Source organism: Hylaeus anthracinus, unplaced genomic scaffold (genome assembly GCF_026225885.1).
Source record: "Hylaeus anthracinus isolate JK02 unplaced genomic scaffold, UHH_iyHylAnth1.0_haploid 11989, whole genome shotgun sequence".
In the NCBI taxonomy this organism is placed as follows: domain Eukaryota; kingdom Metazoa; phylum Arthropoda; class Insecta; order Hymenoptera; family Colletidae; genus Hylaeus; species Hylaeus anthracinus.
Window position 1 is genome coordinate 14,153,707 of NW_026534337.1, and position 16,550 is coordinate 14,170,256.

The 16,550-nt window shown below is 36.8% G+C and overlaps 4 protein-coding genes across 6 annotated transcripts; 1 reads left to right on the top strand and 3 right to left on the bottom strand.

Annotated features, from left to right (window-relative positions):
* Positions 1-706: 706 nt before the first annotated feature.
* Positions 707-2,720, bottom strand: LOC128887811 (uncharacterized). Of its 2 annotated transcripts, XM_054144168.1 has the most exons (6): positions 2,577-2,720; positions 2,307-2,484; positions 1,852-2,155; positions 1,611-1,772; positions 1,122-1,527; positions 707-954 (listed from the first exon to the last, which is right to left on the bottom strand). In XM_054144168.1, the coding sequence occupies exons 2-6, from the start codon at positions 2,420-2,422 to the stop codon at positions 854-856; spliced, it is 1,089 nt and encodes a 362-aa protein (XP_054000143.1). In that variant the 5' UTR covers positions 2,423-2,484; positions 2,577-2,720; the 3' UTR covers positions 707-853. The 2 variants fall into 2 exon arrangements, with proteins under 2 accessions (XP_054000143.1, XP_054000142.1); XM_054144167.1 differs by lacking the exon at positions 2,577-2,720 and having other exon boundaries at positions 2,307-2,563.
* Positions 2,721-3,199: 479 nt separating this feature from the next.
* Positions 3,200-5,103, top strand: LOC128887810 (short-chain specific acyl-CoA dehydrogenase, mitochondrial). 2 transcript variants are annotated; one of them, XM_054144165.1, is made up of 5 exons: positions 3,200-3,446; positions 3,529-3,628; positions 3,739-4,406; positions 4,473-4,696; positions 4,763-5,103. In XM_054144165.1, exons 1-5 carry the CDS (start codon positions 3,425-3,427, stop codon positions 4,970-4,972), a joined length of 1,224 nt encoding a protein of 407 aa, XP_054000140.1. In that variant the 5' UTR covers positions 3,200-3,424; the 3' UTR covers positions 4,973-5,103. The 2 variants fall into 2 exon arrangements, with proteins under 2 accessions (XP_054000140.1, XP_054000141.1); XM_054144166.1 differs by lacking the exon at positions 3,200-3,446 and having other exon boundaries at positions 3,529-3,624.
* Positions 5,104-5,749: 646 nt separating this feature from the next.
* Positions 5,750-8,903, bottom strand: LOC128887814 (phosphatidylinositol transfer protein alpha isoform). The gene is made up of 6 exons (XM_054144171.1): positions 8,691-8,903; positions 8,269-8,299; positions 7,544-7,807; positions 7,384-7,461; positions 6,928-7,308; positions 5,750-6,838 (listed from the first exon to the last, which is right to left on the bottom strand). The coding sequence occupies exons 1-6, from the start codon at positions 8,705-8,707 to the stop codon at positions 6,794-6,796; spliced, it is 816 nt and encodes a 271-aa protein (XP_054000146.1). The 5' UTR covers positions 8,708-8,903; the 3' UTR covers positions 5,750-6,793.
* A 1,570-nt stretch (positions 8,904-10,473) lies between these two features.
* LOC128887809 (beta-1,3-galactosyltransferase 5-like) lies at positions 10,474-14,701 on the bottom strand. The gene is made up of 2 exons (XM_054144163.1): positions 13,934-14,701; positions 10,474-13,853 (listed from the first exon to the last, which is right to left on the bottom strand). Exons 1-2 carry the CDS (start codon positions 14,064-14,066, stop codon positions 12,739-12,741), a joined length of 1,248 nt encoding a protein of 415 aa, XP_054000138.1. The 5' UTR covers positions 14,067-14,701; the 3' UTR covers positions 10,474-12,738.
* Positions 14,702-16,550: the final 1,849 nt, after the last annotated feature.

Here is a 16,550-nt window from a genome sequence, read left to right on the forward strand (position 1 = left end):
GACAATAATAACGTTTTTGCGAATTAACACGAAGCTATTAATTTAATTAAATAAAAATAATAAGCTCCTTGCTATAGTACGAAATATAATTTTAAGAGAAACATGTAAATATTTGTAAATACTTACTACTATAAAAATACACAATATTACTACCCTTTTTTCGCTTGTCCGTATAAACTTTAGCAAAATGGTGCAACGCTGATTTGTATTATTATCATCCTTACGCTGCAACCGTTACACTTTTCAAGGTTAATGTTATCTATTTAACTTGAGTTGTAACAGTCGGCATTATTTGGCCGGTGCATCGATCTCATTGATTTAGCATCATTAAACATTCTCTTCATCGCACCGGCAAAGAGGTCGCTGCAGTTAACTTCTCGCTCATCCCACGATCATGCTTCCTATCGCTTTCGTTGCTATCAATTCCCATTCGCTGTCTCACTCCCTCTACAATCAGGCTTGTTTCTCTTTTTATCGATCGCTCTATTTATTCAATCACATTCATTTCGTCCTCGATCACCATCAATCATGCCAATTTAAACCATCGCAATTCTCGAGTGCCTTTATTTAAGGCTGAGACTACTCGTCGAATTTTTCTGTATTCGAACATTCGAACGCTACAGCGATGTAAATAGTCTGTAAGCGCTGTTACGAAACCAAACCAAAGCCAGCCTAAATAAAACGTTTTAAAATAATTTTGCAAAAATTGGATGGACGAAAGTACTTTATTTTATGTGTACTCCAGCACTATGATATAATGAGCGTACATATACACGTTCATATGTATAATCGAGTGATATATAGATCTCGAATATCAAGAACTAACAAGACATTAAGTGAAAACAGTTTTGATCTATGTATCCTCCTCCCATACGGTCTCTGTTAAAATAGCAATGTTGTCTAATCCTCTCATTGGTGCATACTCCAAAGTCCACATCAAATTGGTAAAAACCACTGAAATCAATACCTCCAGTTCTCAGTCTGATCGAAATTCTTTCCTAATGATTAGCTTTCAAATATACGCTTTGTACATTTTTGTAAGAGAAGCAAAGAAACTTGTCGGAATTAATAATACACCGGCGATAAGGTAAGTTTCATTTGAAAAAACAAAAAACACTTACGCATTTCACCTTGATGCAAATCCGCTATTAGTTCGGGACAAGAGCTATTGCAAGGATTTATAGGTGTCAAACGAAGCTGGGTAGCTCCTCGCAATTGGGCGAGAGCGATCAAGCCAGAGTCTAACTCGACTTTCTTGTAACTTGGACTATTGTAATCCGAAGACATGAGAACCCAATTGAAGTGTGCTGGCGAGACTGTACTCGAAAGGAAGTACGGTCGTTGATAATATTTTCTCAGTACCTTTACCGCATTGATGTCGCAATTTTGCCAGTGGACAAACCATTTGGCGACTTCCGGAGAATGTACTCGACGCAAAAAAGCCGCCAAATCTGATGAGCCAGTTCTCAAATTTGACGTGAGAGCACAGGGCACTGTTTCCATTAATCTTTCATTTTCCAAGTATAGCTGTCCATACAAAAGTAGTCGAATGTGGCTTACTTTGTTTGATATACATAAAATTGCTCAGTATTTACATTGTGTCTACCTACATGAGTAATGTTATCAAACCAGAAATAATCTGTGTTCATAACTGCCCAAGAATCCATCGCATCTGTGATAATCGCAGGGGCATCGCGACTTAAATAGTTATCAACAAGATGCCGATACCTAACATCTGATAAACGATCTATAGTTTCCAATGCTTCACAAGTCTGTAAATTCAATTTCAAATTAACTTCATGGGTCATCTTAAAAGAACTAAACTATGGCAAAAGATGTTAGTAGGCGTACCACACAGTCTTCCTCTGTGATTGTGTAATCATTGTAGAATGGATTGTTGATCATACAATTTTCATAATATAAAGGCTGCCAATTCCAAATTGGCAGAACCTTGATAAGCAAGAGGCGACTGATTGCTGAGAAATGTGTCCCCACAAAGTCAAGTTGGGCTGCTAGACACGCCAAGGTGCCAAGAATTATAAGTACAAGCATTCCACGAAAGACAAGTTGCAACCACGAACGTCGCATTGCAGCAACCAATGGTTGGCAAATAATATCCATTTCTTCTTCTGTAAAACCTGCCTGTTGACAGTACCTATATATAAATGATATTATATAGTATAAATATTATTACCATCACTAAATACATAGCAAGAAATACCAGAAAATAACATTAACTATAAATCAAATTACAAAGATTGAAGAAGGAAATAGAAATTAGCTGAAAAAGATAAAGAATCATTTACTTGTAGAAAGAGTTCAATTCATCGTCTATTAATCGTAGTTTTTCCGAGTGGGTCATTTCTTGCTGCTCCTTTGCATAGGTTTTACGGGGTTGTTTGATACATTTGCTGTTCGACATTTTCTTTTCGTTAATTCAACGTTCCTTTGCTTTATACGGGCTTAATTGCCAAAGTTCGTTCACTGTTTGAGATTTAGAAACAAACTGGTATTATTGAACAGAACAACGTTCGTATGAGTACATACATGAATACATGCGCACATTTTCAGCTTACCGACGCGAAAATATTGATTGTTACTGCCACTGCTGAAAAAGTTACAGAATATCGTAGATTTCCACATAAGATTTTTAACGAGTGATGTTTTTGTTTAAAAAATTAATGTTAACGATAGACCTAAAAAACGTGAATACAATTTGTTTAAATTGTTCTAACGTTGTACGTATATGCGAATATAACGCTAATAGAATATTTTCGGAATGAAATTCTTCGCTTCCATGTAAGTTTTGTTGGTAGATACATAATATTAGAAGAGTGAAGAAAATCAACAAATATAAAATTATATCGTAGCCTGATTATTTGAATTGGTGTTTTTTTCAAAGTACTCGCACGAAGCTTAAATAACGCCATCAAGCAGTTTTACGCGATACTTCGAAGCATACCACGTCGGAAAGGATGCATTTGATTTTACCATACTCTTTTTAAACATAATCATTAGATCACTGATACACGCATTATACATTATTTATATACCACAGACGCACAGGAGGTTGGACTTTCGATTGGTAGGATAAAATTGATATTACGTATTCTACCAATTGGAAGTCTGGACACATTAATGCGTTCCATGTGTGTGGTGTACTATGGAACTGTATGGGACTCATGGACCAGTATGACAATCATTGCATCCCTATGTATGAATGTTGCACATAAATATTCATTCGTAAATGCATACTCAAGTATGTGTGCCAACTGGAAATCCGCACACATTGCTGTATAATGATTTGTAAATCAGGTTATCGATAAGATATCAATATTGTTTTAAAGTCCACTTGTTTTAACAATAAAGACAATACTTGAACTATTTTATACTGTGTTGCTGTTGCAAGCGCATATACCACGAAATGCATAAAATAAATTTATTGGGTAAGTTTTAATAATAAGAGATATATTTATGTACCGGAAAAAAAATGATATCATATTTCTTTTCTCTGTTTCTTTTTAAAAGTTACCCAAAATGTATCTGCGGTATTTCGTACGACCACTCGCAATATTGCATCTCTTTCTATGCTACCAGAAACATATCAGATGCTTCACAAAACATGCAAGTACTAACACTTATATATTTTAATTTGAAATCAATTTGTTCAATTAACGTGTACAATATTAGCATTTTATATATACTGTAGTACATAGCATATAATAATTGCTATTGTAGAGATTTTGCAGAGCAAGAGTTGAAACCAATAGCAGCAGAAATTGATAAAAACCATCTTTACCCCAAAGAACAAATAAAAAAAATGGGAGAACTAGGTTTAATGGGGATAACAGTCCCTGAAAATTTGGGTGGATCAGGATTAGATTACCTAGCATATGCCATTGCAATGGAAGAAATATCCAGAGGTTGTGCCAGTGCAGGTGTTATAATGAGCGTAAATAATTCTCTTTATCTAGGACCTTTAGAAAAGTTTGGTACTAAGGAGCAGAAAGAAAAATATATCAGTCCTTTTGTAACTGGTACAAAAGTTGGGTGTTTTGCTCTCAGTGAGCCTGGCAATGGTAGCGATGCAGGAGCTGCTTCAACCATTGCTAAGTTGGATGGAAGTAACTATGTACTTGATGGTACAAAATCATGGATAACAAATGGATATGAATCAGAGGCATCTGTCGTATTTGCTACAACAGATAAAAGTAAAAAGCATAAAGGAATAAGTGCATTTATAGTTGACAAGTCTACAGATGGTTTCTCTGTTGGTAAAAAAGAAGATAAGTTGGGTATTCGTGGTAGCAGCACGTGTTCATTGATATTTGAAAATTGCAAAATACCGACTGAAAATTTGCTAGGAGAACCAGGAATGGGTTTTAAAATTGCAATGATGACTTTGGGTATGAAATAAGTACACATCTACACAAGTACAACATCCGGAAATGTAACATCTGTATTACTTGTAGATGCTGGTAGAATAGGCATTGCTTCTCAAGCTTTAGGCATAGCTCAGGCCTCTCTCGAGTGCGCGATTGATTACGCAGCGAATCGACAAGCGTTTGGTAAACCTATTATTAAGCTACAATTGATTCAACAAAAAATTGCTGATATGGCGTTGAGATTAGAAAGTTCAAGATTATTGACGTGGCGGGCGGCTGCAGTCAAAGACAGCGGTAAACCGTATACGAAGGTACAGTGAGAATTACAGTTGTACATACGTGAACACAATTTCATTAACTTTTTTTTTTTTTGGCAGGAAGCTGCTATGGCAAAGCTGTCGGCATCTGAGACGTCTACTTTCTGTACTCATCAGTGCTTACAAATTTTAGGCGGTATGGGTTACGTTAGTGACATGCCGGCTGAACGCCATTACAGAGACGCTCGTATCACCGAGATTTATGAAGGTACATCAGAAATACAAAGACTGGTCATAGCTGGAAGCATCATTAAAGAATACAGTCAATAGAAATTTTTGAATATACTATTTTTTTTACCTAACCATTTATATTCGAGCAAAATAGTTTTATACACTTTTCTACTGTTTTTTTTTTCTTTTTTTTATAAGAGAAAGATTTAATAAATTTCACATATAATGTGGCTTTTAATTTTATTTAGTTTCTCCTTCTCCCATATGACTCTGTGACACAAGATATGTATGTATATGTGTAAGTATGCGAAAGATGTTAATGAGTATATACATACATATTCATATACATACTAGTGTTTCACCGCTATTAGTCCTTCTGCAACATTACAGGAATTTCTATTCACGATTTCTACCTTGTTTATCGTGAAGAGAAAGCTGATAAGACTACCTATTAAATCAATGCTAACGCACAGAAGTGGTAGACGTGCTCACAATGAGATTTTATTTTAATATCCCCACGATTATCGAAGTCCGATGAGATCGCGCATTCAACTTAAATGCTAACAATCACAACTGAGCAGCATAAATTCTGATGCTCCCTTCATTGAGATATTCAGAAATCGATAATTAGTTCGCCTAGGTTGTTTGTCTAATGCTATCTTAAATATTATATTATAGATCCCAGTATAACAGGTAACAGTACACATACAATTTGTGCAAACGACAATTATAGTTCGTTCTCAACTATATTTTAAATGAACTGTTTTGTGTTTCTTTTGCATAAGCGAACATGTCGAATATGAACACTACTACGCGTTTAAATTCGGTTTGTTGTACAGAGATCTATTGGAATGCAAAGAAATATATAAGTATATATAACATTTCAATTTGAATTTCATTGTATGCCTTTTTTTTTTATATACAATAACGCATCTTTTCGACGTTTACCCGCCGTTACAGAGAAATAGTTTTAATTCTTTTCCTCTTCATCTCTACGTACATATGTATATCAATTTAATTGCTTTATATAGGTACTTCCATACGTTTTACGAACAACTGATGTTAATGCAATAATTAGAATCGCAGTTTAATTAAACATTCATCAATTTGGTCCTAATTCGAATGCAGTTTATGTTCTTTAACTTTCGAATAAAACGCAGGAAACATAAAAAAAGCGAAACCTCTATAATCTACTGACCATTTGTGGTTTCATCTAATCTGACGGTAACATTGAACGTTAGTAAATTACCATAAAATTAGTCTCCGCTTGCAGAGTTGCTAAAATACTTTTCTTTAATTTTCTCATTATTGTACATTGTATAAGGCTTAAAGAATTTCAGATTATGCCGCATAAATTCGTTAGAAGAGCAGAAATTACATCAAGTGCGACAATGTTCCTGTTTTCCAACTTTAACACGATAGATCTAAGACATAAATTATGGAATTTGCTATTAGACTATGATCGAACTCGCATTTTGTGTATCAAGTATTCTTGTTTGTGTTCTGTAACAAGCAGCTTGAATTGCTCGTCTATAAATTTCAGTACCGAACTATGGTGTTAAATAATAATTAATGCTTTTTCCACCTATATTGATATTTATCGGACTGTACTCTTTTTGTTGAATGTTTTATACATCATATAGATCAAACCGATTTGTGACGGTTCTCTTTCTTGTTATTGGCTATATTATAATCTTTGACTGTAGGTACATTTGTCTAAATCGCTTGTAAATGTAAATAAATTAAAATCATAAGTAGTTTTAATAGACACTGAATCTAGACACGTAAGTCCTGGAAATTGTCCCGATCCTGCAGGATCGCCTATGACAAAACGTATGTGAGTGTATTTCCATATGTATGCGCATGTATCTGAGACATATAAGGAAATTGATTTAACCACCCATAATAGCTGTCAAAGCCTCAATCATCAGCTCGCATACCCCTTACTTCTCCTTGATGTCTTTGCTGTAATAGAAATGTTCCGGTAATTTTTTTTACCAGCCATAACTCAGAGGTGATAATCTACAAATTTAAATTAGAAAAACTGTATTTACCCTATCTAATTCTTCTTTTGTACTCTCCTCAATTGCTCTAATATCTTCCATAGTTAGACCATGCCAACGATCTATCCAACAAAATACTTGTCTGTGGAAGTTAGTGAACAAACGCCTTTCCGATTTTTGAATAAAGCTTTCAACACGGGTTTGCAGACCAAACCATTTAAATTCACAAGTGACTAGTTTATAGCACGTCATCACAGGCTGAACATTATTCTTCCAATCTTTGCCAACAAGGGGTCCCCGACCTGTTTTCACAGATTTAAATTTGGTTGGATCTTCATCCTCTTTGTAATCAGCATTTGCAATTGGATCATTCGCGATATCTATATGTACCACCTCCCTCATCTTTAATTTGTCAGGAGGTAATTCGTGAACCTATCAAGTATAAATTAAACATGTAATGTACAAAGTAAAGTTAAATGTACTTTTTTATTGATTTTATATACATACATTCTGTTGGTTTCCAACATCATCAATGTGAAATGACTCTATCATAATTACAAAATTTTCTTTCATATATCCAGGATTCTATAAAGAATAAAATAATGCATAAACATTATGGCATGGTAGTAATATTACATGTATAATATTATTGATAAATTATACTCACAGTTATAACAGTTTTACAGTAAGGATAAGCATTCCAAGCTTCTTCATGAATTTCCAATGAATTCTTTGGCAGCAAAATGCGAATGAAAGCAGGCACTTTACTAGCTAAATGATATATCTTGTATGTATATTGACCTGAAGAATATTTCCCGCCGAGCAAGGGATAATCCGTGAATGGCTCATTTTTCAGTACTTGTATACCCTCTCCTCCTCCTGTATTGTTTTTGCTTGCCTCTGCTACAGAGTACAGCTGAGCCACTTGATACTGCCACAAAGCAAATTACATTTCTTAATATATTTACAGACACACATTTCTCATGAATATTTATTTGAGCTTCTAAGTAACTACCTTCTTCTGTAAATCATCAAAAATATAAAAAAGTTTTATAAACTGTTGTTAATAGTATCATTGTTGCCTAAGGTAATAATTACAGATACAAAAAATTAATTATATACAGCAGGAAAATACACATGTTACATCATCATAAAAGTAGCATGAATAGACAATATATTCTTTGATACATCGAGATAGAAATTTCAAAACACAACGTTAACATACAAAATCAACACACGGTACCATACAAATGCTAATTAAATGAGTTGCAGATTTTGTGTACAGCATGATACGGTTGTAAAAGATAATTTGAGCTGGGTTTTTGTTTTGTAATGGAACAACATGTTCCAAAGTGGGTCATTATAAAACCTTGCTGATCATCAAATACATACCTCTCCCACTGTAAGTGGCAAAGTGACACGGCTGTAACAGAAACGTTAATTGTATTTGTAGTCTAATAATTAATGAGTAAAAGATGCTTACATATCTATAATGAATGACCTTGAAAACTCTCAAGTATGAAATTGATGTATCATACACCAGATATCCAGAATCAAACGTCAGACGTAACGCAAAACGAACGAACTTGTCAAGGAAAGTTATTTAACGCACAAAATGTAAATGTAATCGTCGCGTTGTTTAAAATTTCGTTCGTACGGATCGCAAGGGACGAAGGGATTCCTCTTCACCCCTCCAATCCCACCCACCGTTAAAGATTAGTAACCATATCCCGAGAAATGGTTTTAAATGTTCGACCAGTAACCGTCTATCGCGGTCCACGAAATTAACAATAATTAAAGCCATGATCACTTACAATTCTTTGATAAGCATTTTAACGAGTAGAGCACATGGGCTGCAGTAATTTCAGTCCGACCTGCACACAGCACCACCCTTGCTTCAGCAAATTCACTCGCGTTATCTCTCAACCCGCAGTCGTACGCATACAACGTCGGCGACTTCTCAACCGACTGGCACACACTCGAAACCAGTCAGTAGCGCTACACTGCCACGGCCACCGAAAAGCACCTATACTTGCACACACGTGTCCATCGAATTTCTCCCACTCCTTCCTCACGGACACTTTGCAAATGACGTCATGCCGACATGACTAAAGCCTAGTTCGCATGCGTGCCAATCACCCATCAACTTCACAACCACTTCATTATTTCGGGGATTTTAGATAATATTACGTTTGCAAACATGTCAATTGCCAAAAACAGTGCGTTCAATTTAATTTTTGTACTAATGTTGATAAAACGTACATACGCGTATGTATGCATACATTACGATGATATGATTCACGTTCTCACATTTAGTTTGAACGTGTAACATGGAAACTGATTACAAATTGATTACAAATTCTTTATGTCATTTCATTTTGAAGACATTTTTCAGAAGTATAATATACATAATAATTCTCGATATTCATAATTTCTTTCAATGTAAGGTAGTTGCATAACGGTATTAATTATGTAACAACACAATAGCAAATTTTGGAACGAGTAAGACAAAGTGTTTTCAAGTCTAATCGCCATTTATATGACGTAAAACCCAACACAATGGAATACATTAAAATATTTACGATAAAGAATTAGTCATCAGATAACAGTCATGTGTTTCGTAAATTGTATCCGTTAATAATTTGATGATTAATGTTTAAGAGATAGACGTTTATATTTTTCATTTGTAAAATACGATATTTTGTTTAGCGGAAAGGAAACTTCGTAAATGAAATCGCAGACGTAGAGCGAAAGCTTATTGGTCCGTTATGTCTTAAGTTTGATCCTTAGTGGATATGTAAATATATATTTGTTTTTATTATTTTATTCGAATAACGATGGAAAATCTGTAAAACCGTGCGAAGAAATATTACATGGCCTTCGATGTTAGAAAAGTATTTCACCAATCGTAAAGCCAGAACGTATCTAGTGCCATCTGTGAACACATTCTTCAACTTCGTGTAGCTGTCACTCTTTGAAACTCTAGATGGCGCTACTAAAGTAAAATATGCGCGGGAAAATCACACATATTTCGTTAATATCGATGTTACTCGTCAATTTCCCAAATTCTAACAATTATCATTTCCATAACATTTATTTTTTAGGTTAACCCTAATTCTTAGGACACTCTGCAGTCTAAACCACTATCGTCCTTGACATTCTGCAGTTTTTGCAAGGACACATCGGTTGTTTTATCGATTGTACTTCAGATCGTTTGACACAAAGTTCCATAAAATAGAATACGTATTCTATATTTTATCTTTGATTATATCTTGCCCGTAATAAGATAGATTACACGTTAGTTATTCTTCTGCTAATTGGATTTAGCTTTATCGATGAGACATTTTTTCTTCTTTATATCACTACTAGAGGGCAGACCGTAAAAAAGTATATATGTGCGTTTTTCTCTACGCACACACATAATTTGTATGCTTATTTTTCTTTGCATCTATCCAAGTTCGCAAAGAAACATAATTTGATTATTCACACAACTCAATCTTCAAAATTTGCATACGTGTTCGTCATACTACGCTTATCAATAAAATTGCACGAGTTGGAAGGGTTTGTTTCGTAGCAAGGTTATAAGTGCGACAAGGATTAAGTTGATAAACTCGTTCATTTACGCTACATTTCGTACAATTAGAAAATATGTACGGGAAAATAAGGCAGATTTTATACAATTTATAATATTAGTCAAATCTTTCGACTTTACGTCGAATCAAACGTATCACGCATCCGTGAATTATCCTATTCTTAAATTGGTGATAATGCATTCGAAACAACATAAGACGAGAGTCGTATAAATTAGGCGTATTTTTTGTTTTTATAATACAGCAAACACGCTCTGGTTTCTAATTACAACTTTTCATTCGGACTCTTGCAATAAAATAGGAATCTTCGATATACGAATCGAGACATAATTGTATTTTCGCAATAAATTCAAGGTAAAACAGGAACAACCGTTTCATCGAGGAATCGATTCCCGAAAAAATGATTGAGCGTAGGGAATCGTCGTGTAGATTTAACAAGAGAACACTCGCGCAATAGAACCGTATAAAAATAAAATGCAAATCATTTCAGAATTGTAACTAGTCTAGCAATGTCATGGAATGTATATACTTATAACGAATAATGATCGTTTGTCGTACGATCGTTGGTGCGAATCGACATCGGTCATTTCGGAAGGTATAATCCCTAAATTGTTTTACGTATACATTACACCACGGGCACAACACCACGCACGACCACAACCTAAAATTCGCGCTTCGTGTTCTCTTTTCATAGGATACTATTATCGTTATTGTTTATCAGATCGACACACTGTGGTAGATAACGATAAAGTACAAATTTCAGATTTTTCTTCGTTAATGGAGTCCAAACTAACTTATCTAACTATTTCTAAGATGTCAGGCGAACACGAGACCTTGTAATATATTCTAATCTTATAGCCAGCATAAAGAAATGTCGCGTAGAATAAAAGGCGATTGTCTAACCAAATCCCAGAAGGATTATCCTCCTGAGAAAGATCTATGCGCGAGCATCGTTAAAAAATGTTAGGCATGGTTTATCCGTTTGAATCGGCGACTGTCCGGCTTTTCACGAAGCCACGATAGCAAACAATTTACTGGTTCTTCATTGTATCAAAGACTCAGGCCTAACTTGCGATTCGAAGTTAAGAATTGACTGGGCAATCCGTAAGTAATCACATAGCTGAGAATGTTGACACGCACTTTCTCTCTTTCAAATGTCGTTATTAGAACGACGACATCGTATTCGTCGTTTCTGGCATATGCGTTCAAAGCATTAGTTAATGTCTTCTTCGGAGAACTTGTTACCACACGATTGTTGCTCAGAAAGATGTTTGCAACATGAAATCTTGCGTACAGAAACCTGGTCTATTACTAGGCACTATATAGGACACGTAGCCAACCGAGCAGGGGAGAAATGTGTACAAAACGTACCATTACATTTGCATAGCAATTAAAATTTTATTTTAATTTAACGATCTTCGAAAGCATGCTAAGGCCACCGATTAAGTTTTAGACGTTGCATTTCAATACGATAATCGAATACCTTGGCCCGATTGTCTCGATCCTAGTTGCCTTCGCAATCATTTACAAGGATTTCTTTGACCGTCGGAAATGTTTGAGAACGCGATGTTACGCAATCATTCGTTGACGCTTTACAAGTGTGGACAAAACAAAAAAAAAAGGAACTGATTTCTCTTACGCGTATGGCACTGTAAAACGGAGAATCGATCCCGTGATCGCGTTAAAATCTTATACGTTATTCAGACAATGAACAATGCGTATTTCAAAAAACGAAACAGCCTTATATTCTCGATTGACGCATTTTATCGCGAAAAGCGTGTACACTTTCGTAGAAATGACCGCTTAATAGTAAACGAGATTCTTCCCAGTACATTGTATGTATGTTTGTATGAATATATATATATATATATATTAGATAAATACGTTACGAGTGTCGGAGAAATAAGGCATTAAATTGCGAACAATTCTTTACACGCGTCCATCGAGTAATATAATTTACTCTAGTAAATTATTACTAAGACGAGGCGTAATTAATATGATTACGTTATATAGTCGAGCAGATCTTTGTTTCAGATCTTTGTTTTCATAGGTCTTGCTCGAGCTTCGAAAAACGAAGTCAACAGAGTCTAAAAGTAATCCGTCGTTTGTATAGGTAAATCGACAAAATAATGTTACTCGATCCATAGTAATCGAGCATTGAATGGACGCGATAAGCTAGTATCGAATACGCTAAGCGAATGAGACGACACGTAATTTGCCACACTCGGTTTAAGAATCATGAGCGTACGACTCGAATTGTAATCGATGTCTATCACTTGCATTTACTCTTACCGTCGAGTAATTTTTTCCATAGATCGAACTGTTCGCTATACTTGACCATGTGTATACTGATACCTCGTTGAATATTACACGCACTGTACGATATCTTTTTGTTTAAAAATTCGTTGGCATGCGTCCTCTTAATCCCTAGCTTGTCTGCGACGATTCCAGTCACAAAGACGTCTTCGAGTTTGAGATACGTTTGATCCAATGCAGCGTTGTACAGTTTGCGTATAATGTCGCTGGACAGCAGATATGCCGGACCAGTAGTGAAATCTGGGAAAGCGGCGTGCTTAAACTGCGTTCGCGAGACGTAGTACTTGCTTTTCTTATTCCTAATCGGTTTCCACTTCTTCGCAAGTCTACCGAATATCACGTTTTTGTCCTTCGCGTGCTTCATCGCGAAGGCTTGTAAACGTGGAACGTTGATAAACATGTCGTCGTCGGTCTTTAAAAGAAATTTAACCTTGGAACAATAACTATCTACCCATTCCAGGGTAGAAATCGTTTTCAGCGTCAAGTTAGAATAGGAATCTAAAAATTGTCCTCGTATCACGTCGTTATAGGTTTTTTGTTCTCTTCTTAAAATTGTTTCTACTTTAGGGTCCAGCGTCGTACCCAACATGAACAGGATACTAATGTCGCTTCTCTGACCAAAGTGTCCCCATGTTTGTCGTATCGCCATTCGAGCCTCCAGATGAGTCGGTGCGGACATTACTATTATAACCAGATCCATATCTTTGCCAAAGTTCGGGCACCTTTCCGGAATTGGTACGGCGTGACCAGCTTGATAAATAATACGCGCGGAGCATTCGTTGGAAATCGTGGAAGGTTCTTTAGTTTCGTTCGAAGTTTTTTCTATTCTTGGTAGAGGTTTCTCGCTACTTTTCTTTGAACCAGAGATTGATACGCTTGCCAAAAATTGAGTTTGAGAGCTTGAGGATGTCGACGAGGTTGTAACCACAGGGCTTGAAATGTTGTTGCTTTGTAAATTGTAAAGAGGGGCAGCCAAGGCCTCAGAGGAGGCATTTTTTGGTAAAACTGCCATATGTTGTTCTATGCTTGTATTTGTTCGTTGCTTGATAATCTCTCGATACGCAGAGTGACCTATACAACGATAAGGCACGTTTAGTATACTTATTTTATATATTCGGAGAGTGTAGAAAAGAATAAGAAACAGTACTCACTAATATTCCGGGGTACAGCATACTGAGGGACATCGTAATAAGTAGTGCGGTAATATGCATAAAATGTTAAACCAATCAATCCTAGAATAAGGGTTTGCAAAGGACGACTACGAAGATGCAATAAATGATGCATGACGACTGTCTCGCTGTCAGCTTATTTTCCGGAATCAATGTCCCTCGATCTACATTGTTGTAGATCGATTATCATCCAACGAATCGAATGATAGTTGGTCCCTCGCGAATCTTCTCAAACGGCACAGTGACGAAAATATTTTCGGAGCGAATCGAATGGTATTCCGACGAACAGGTTACTTCCATGTTGCTTCGCTCGAAACGGCGATTCCCGAAGCAGTCGAATTCTCTCTTGGCTGTTCAGTTCTGATGTTGAGCATGATTGGACCAGATGGTAGATTGTCGTCACTCGAATTCGCTCTACGCGAGTTTCGTGTTCACTGTCACTCGATGTGTGTCAATCTCTCACGCGTCGGCATTATAATTCGGCACGCGTGCGTTCCTCGCTTTCCTCGAAAAAAAGCATACACGTAACCGTATACGCAGTCAACGTAACTTCGTCCTTCCCATAAACGCACAAGGATCGTCACTAATACGAATATTAATTAGTGTCTCTGTTCCTTGGTTGCCATGATATCGATAAATCTTGTATCGATGCCATCGCGCTCTCGATCACCACCAATCATCGTCGATTTCACTGAAAATCTCGTCCTGTCTCGCAGCGTCCTGTGTTATCTCGACTCTACTCGATTGATCTCGATGGCTCTCGATTCAGCGATTGACCATCGTGGTTTTCTCTAGAACCTTGCTCTTTTTCCTCAGAGATGTCGTTAACATCATGTTATTGTAGCGATCTCCTCGACAAAGTATGGAACGCCCACCAGATGGCAAAAAAAAGATTTCTCCTCGAATTTCCTTCTAATTCATTATTTTACAGAAAAATCGATTTAATTTTCTTGAGATATGCATCGTACAAGTATATCTAGGGATTTTAAGATCGGTTGAACGAGACCTCTGATGGCGAATGCCGAAAGTGTCGGTACGACTGTGCAATTCCCTGTAGGGAAAGTAAAATGATCGCAGTCACGAAAACTACGTTTATCTTTACTTCATGGACAATGTCATTCTAATCTCTATGCTGTTTATAAACAACTTCTCGTATGAAGTAAATAGGGTACTTCGTGACATCGCGAGTATACGAACAAGAAATATAGGAAAAAGGATAGTAGATAGGGGAAGGAATGAAAGTTGAAAAACAGAGGAAATCACGCAGAATGGTTTTGTTCGCGAATTTGAGATTGCAGCTTAATAGTTAGAAGTACGAGAGATCGATCGATAACCTATTTTTCCGTAGCTGGCACAACGCCAGACTTTCGGGGCAATCGCGCTGACTCTGAGAAAGCGAATAGCCGTAACCTCGTCCTAGGTCACGAATGTTTTCAAAGTTGCAGGATGATTCCGATGGACTACGTGAATATCCAGAAGAAAAGTACAATAGACAACACGAGATCGACTTATTCATATTTTAGTCGACACGGCCAGCCAAGGGCTTACGAGACAGTAGTCCTGTCATTTGTCGCATAAAAAGAGATTAGCAGTTGTATAATTGCACGAGCTCTTGAGCACGCGCCTCAGCAATTAACTCTGGCAAAAACACGAACGCTTCGTAAATAATTTCGTTTATCCGAATTTTTTTAGAAGCAGACTTTTTTCCGACCGCGGTGATTTTTAATCGTGTGCCAACGAATTAATTTTATAATTTGAATTCTTTTGAATTTAACATGCCAAGAAGGTTGATTAGAAATAATAGTATCTAACATCCGCTTTCAAAAATTTGGTTGTAGCAGTTTCGCACGAGCATACCTCAGCAGAACATGGAATATAATGTTACGATGTGCTTGTAAATATTCGTATTATTAATGTACTCGATATCAAGGATTTTACCTTGTAAATAAAGTGTTATTGTTATTATTATTACGAGTAAAAGTAAGATATTACGAGGTGTAGTCGACGACATCGGATGTCGAATCGCTAGCGGTGGCAGTAGCGTCGCAAGTCGCGACTCATTCCGGGAACGACCACCATCGACAACCGCGCGCAACCGATCGATGGCCCACTACCACTTCGCTCCTGCCTAGATACTACCCTTCTTACACCATCCCCTACCGCTGGTTACCCCTTCTACAAATCCACGCCATTCTCCATTTCGACTCCCCCTTCTAACTTATTTTCCCCATTCTCACCCCTTTCGCTATTCTGCTCATTGCCGATTTACCAATTTCACTTTCATTCACCGATCTCTCGTCGCACATACGAGTTTACTCTCCTTTTGCCTTCGTCCAATAGCGTCTCAACGTCGAATCGAACTTTCAACATTCTCTTAGAATTCTCTTCCTTTAGTTTCGCGGCTCTCCCTTTTTTTATTCGTTGCAATCCAATTTTCGGAGCCGTTTTTCATCGCTTGACCCATCGGTTTTATTCTTCGTCGTGCTTGTTTTCGTTCTTATTTTCTCTATTCCCTTCTTCCTCGTTCTATCGAGCACAGTTAGGCTGCCTTTGTCACTGCGAGAGTGCCTCTCGAGTGGCGTCGGCGTCGGCGTCGTTC

Bases quoted from the DNA above. Each gene is read 5' to 3' on its own strand.
- LOC128887814 (XM_054144171.1), bottom strand. The intron at 7,462-7,543 runs GTGAGTATAATT...TATTCTTTATAG, and splicing joins ACTGTAAAACTGTTATAACT to AATCCTGGATATATGAAAGA. The intron at 7,309-7,383 runs GTATGTATATAA...TATACTTGATAG, and splicing joins ATGTTGGAAACCAACAGAAT to GTTCACGAATTACCTCCTGA.
- LOC128887809 (XM_054144163.1), bottom strand. From the start codon at position 14,066: ATGCATCATTTATTGCATCTTCGTAGTCGTCCTTTGCAAACCCTTATT. The intron at 13,854-13,933 runs GTGAGTACTGTT...ATCGTTGTATAG, and splicing joins TGCTGTACCCCGGAATATTA to GTCACTCTGCGTATCGAGAG.
- LOC128887811 (XM_054144168.1), bottom strand. From the start codon at position 2,422: ATGTCGAACAGCAAATGTATCAAACAACCCCGTAAAACCTATGCAAAG. The intron at 1,773-1,851 runs GTACGCCTACTA...TTGAATTTACAG, and splicing joins TCACAGAGGAAGACTGTGTG to ACTTGTGAAGCATTGGAAAC. The intron at 955-1,121 runs GTAAGTGTTTTT...TATTGATTTCAG, and splicing joins TTTGCATCAAGGTGAAATGC to TGGTTTTTACCAATTTGATG.
- LOC128887810 (XM_054144165.1), top strand. From the start codon at position 3,425: ATGCATAAAATAAATTTATTGG. The intron at 3,447-3,528 runs GTAAGTTTTAAT...TCTTTTTAAAAG, and splicing joins GCATAAAATAAATTTATTGG to TTACCCAAAATGTATCTGCG. The intron at 4,407-4,472 runs GTATGAAATAAG...TATTACTTGTAG, and splicing joins AATTGCAATGATGACTTTGG to ATGCTGGTAGAATAGGCATT.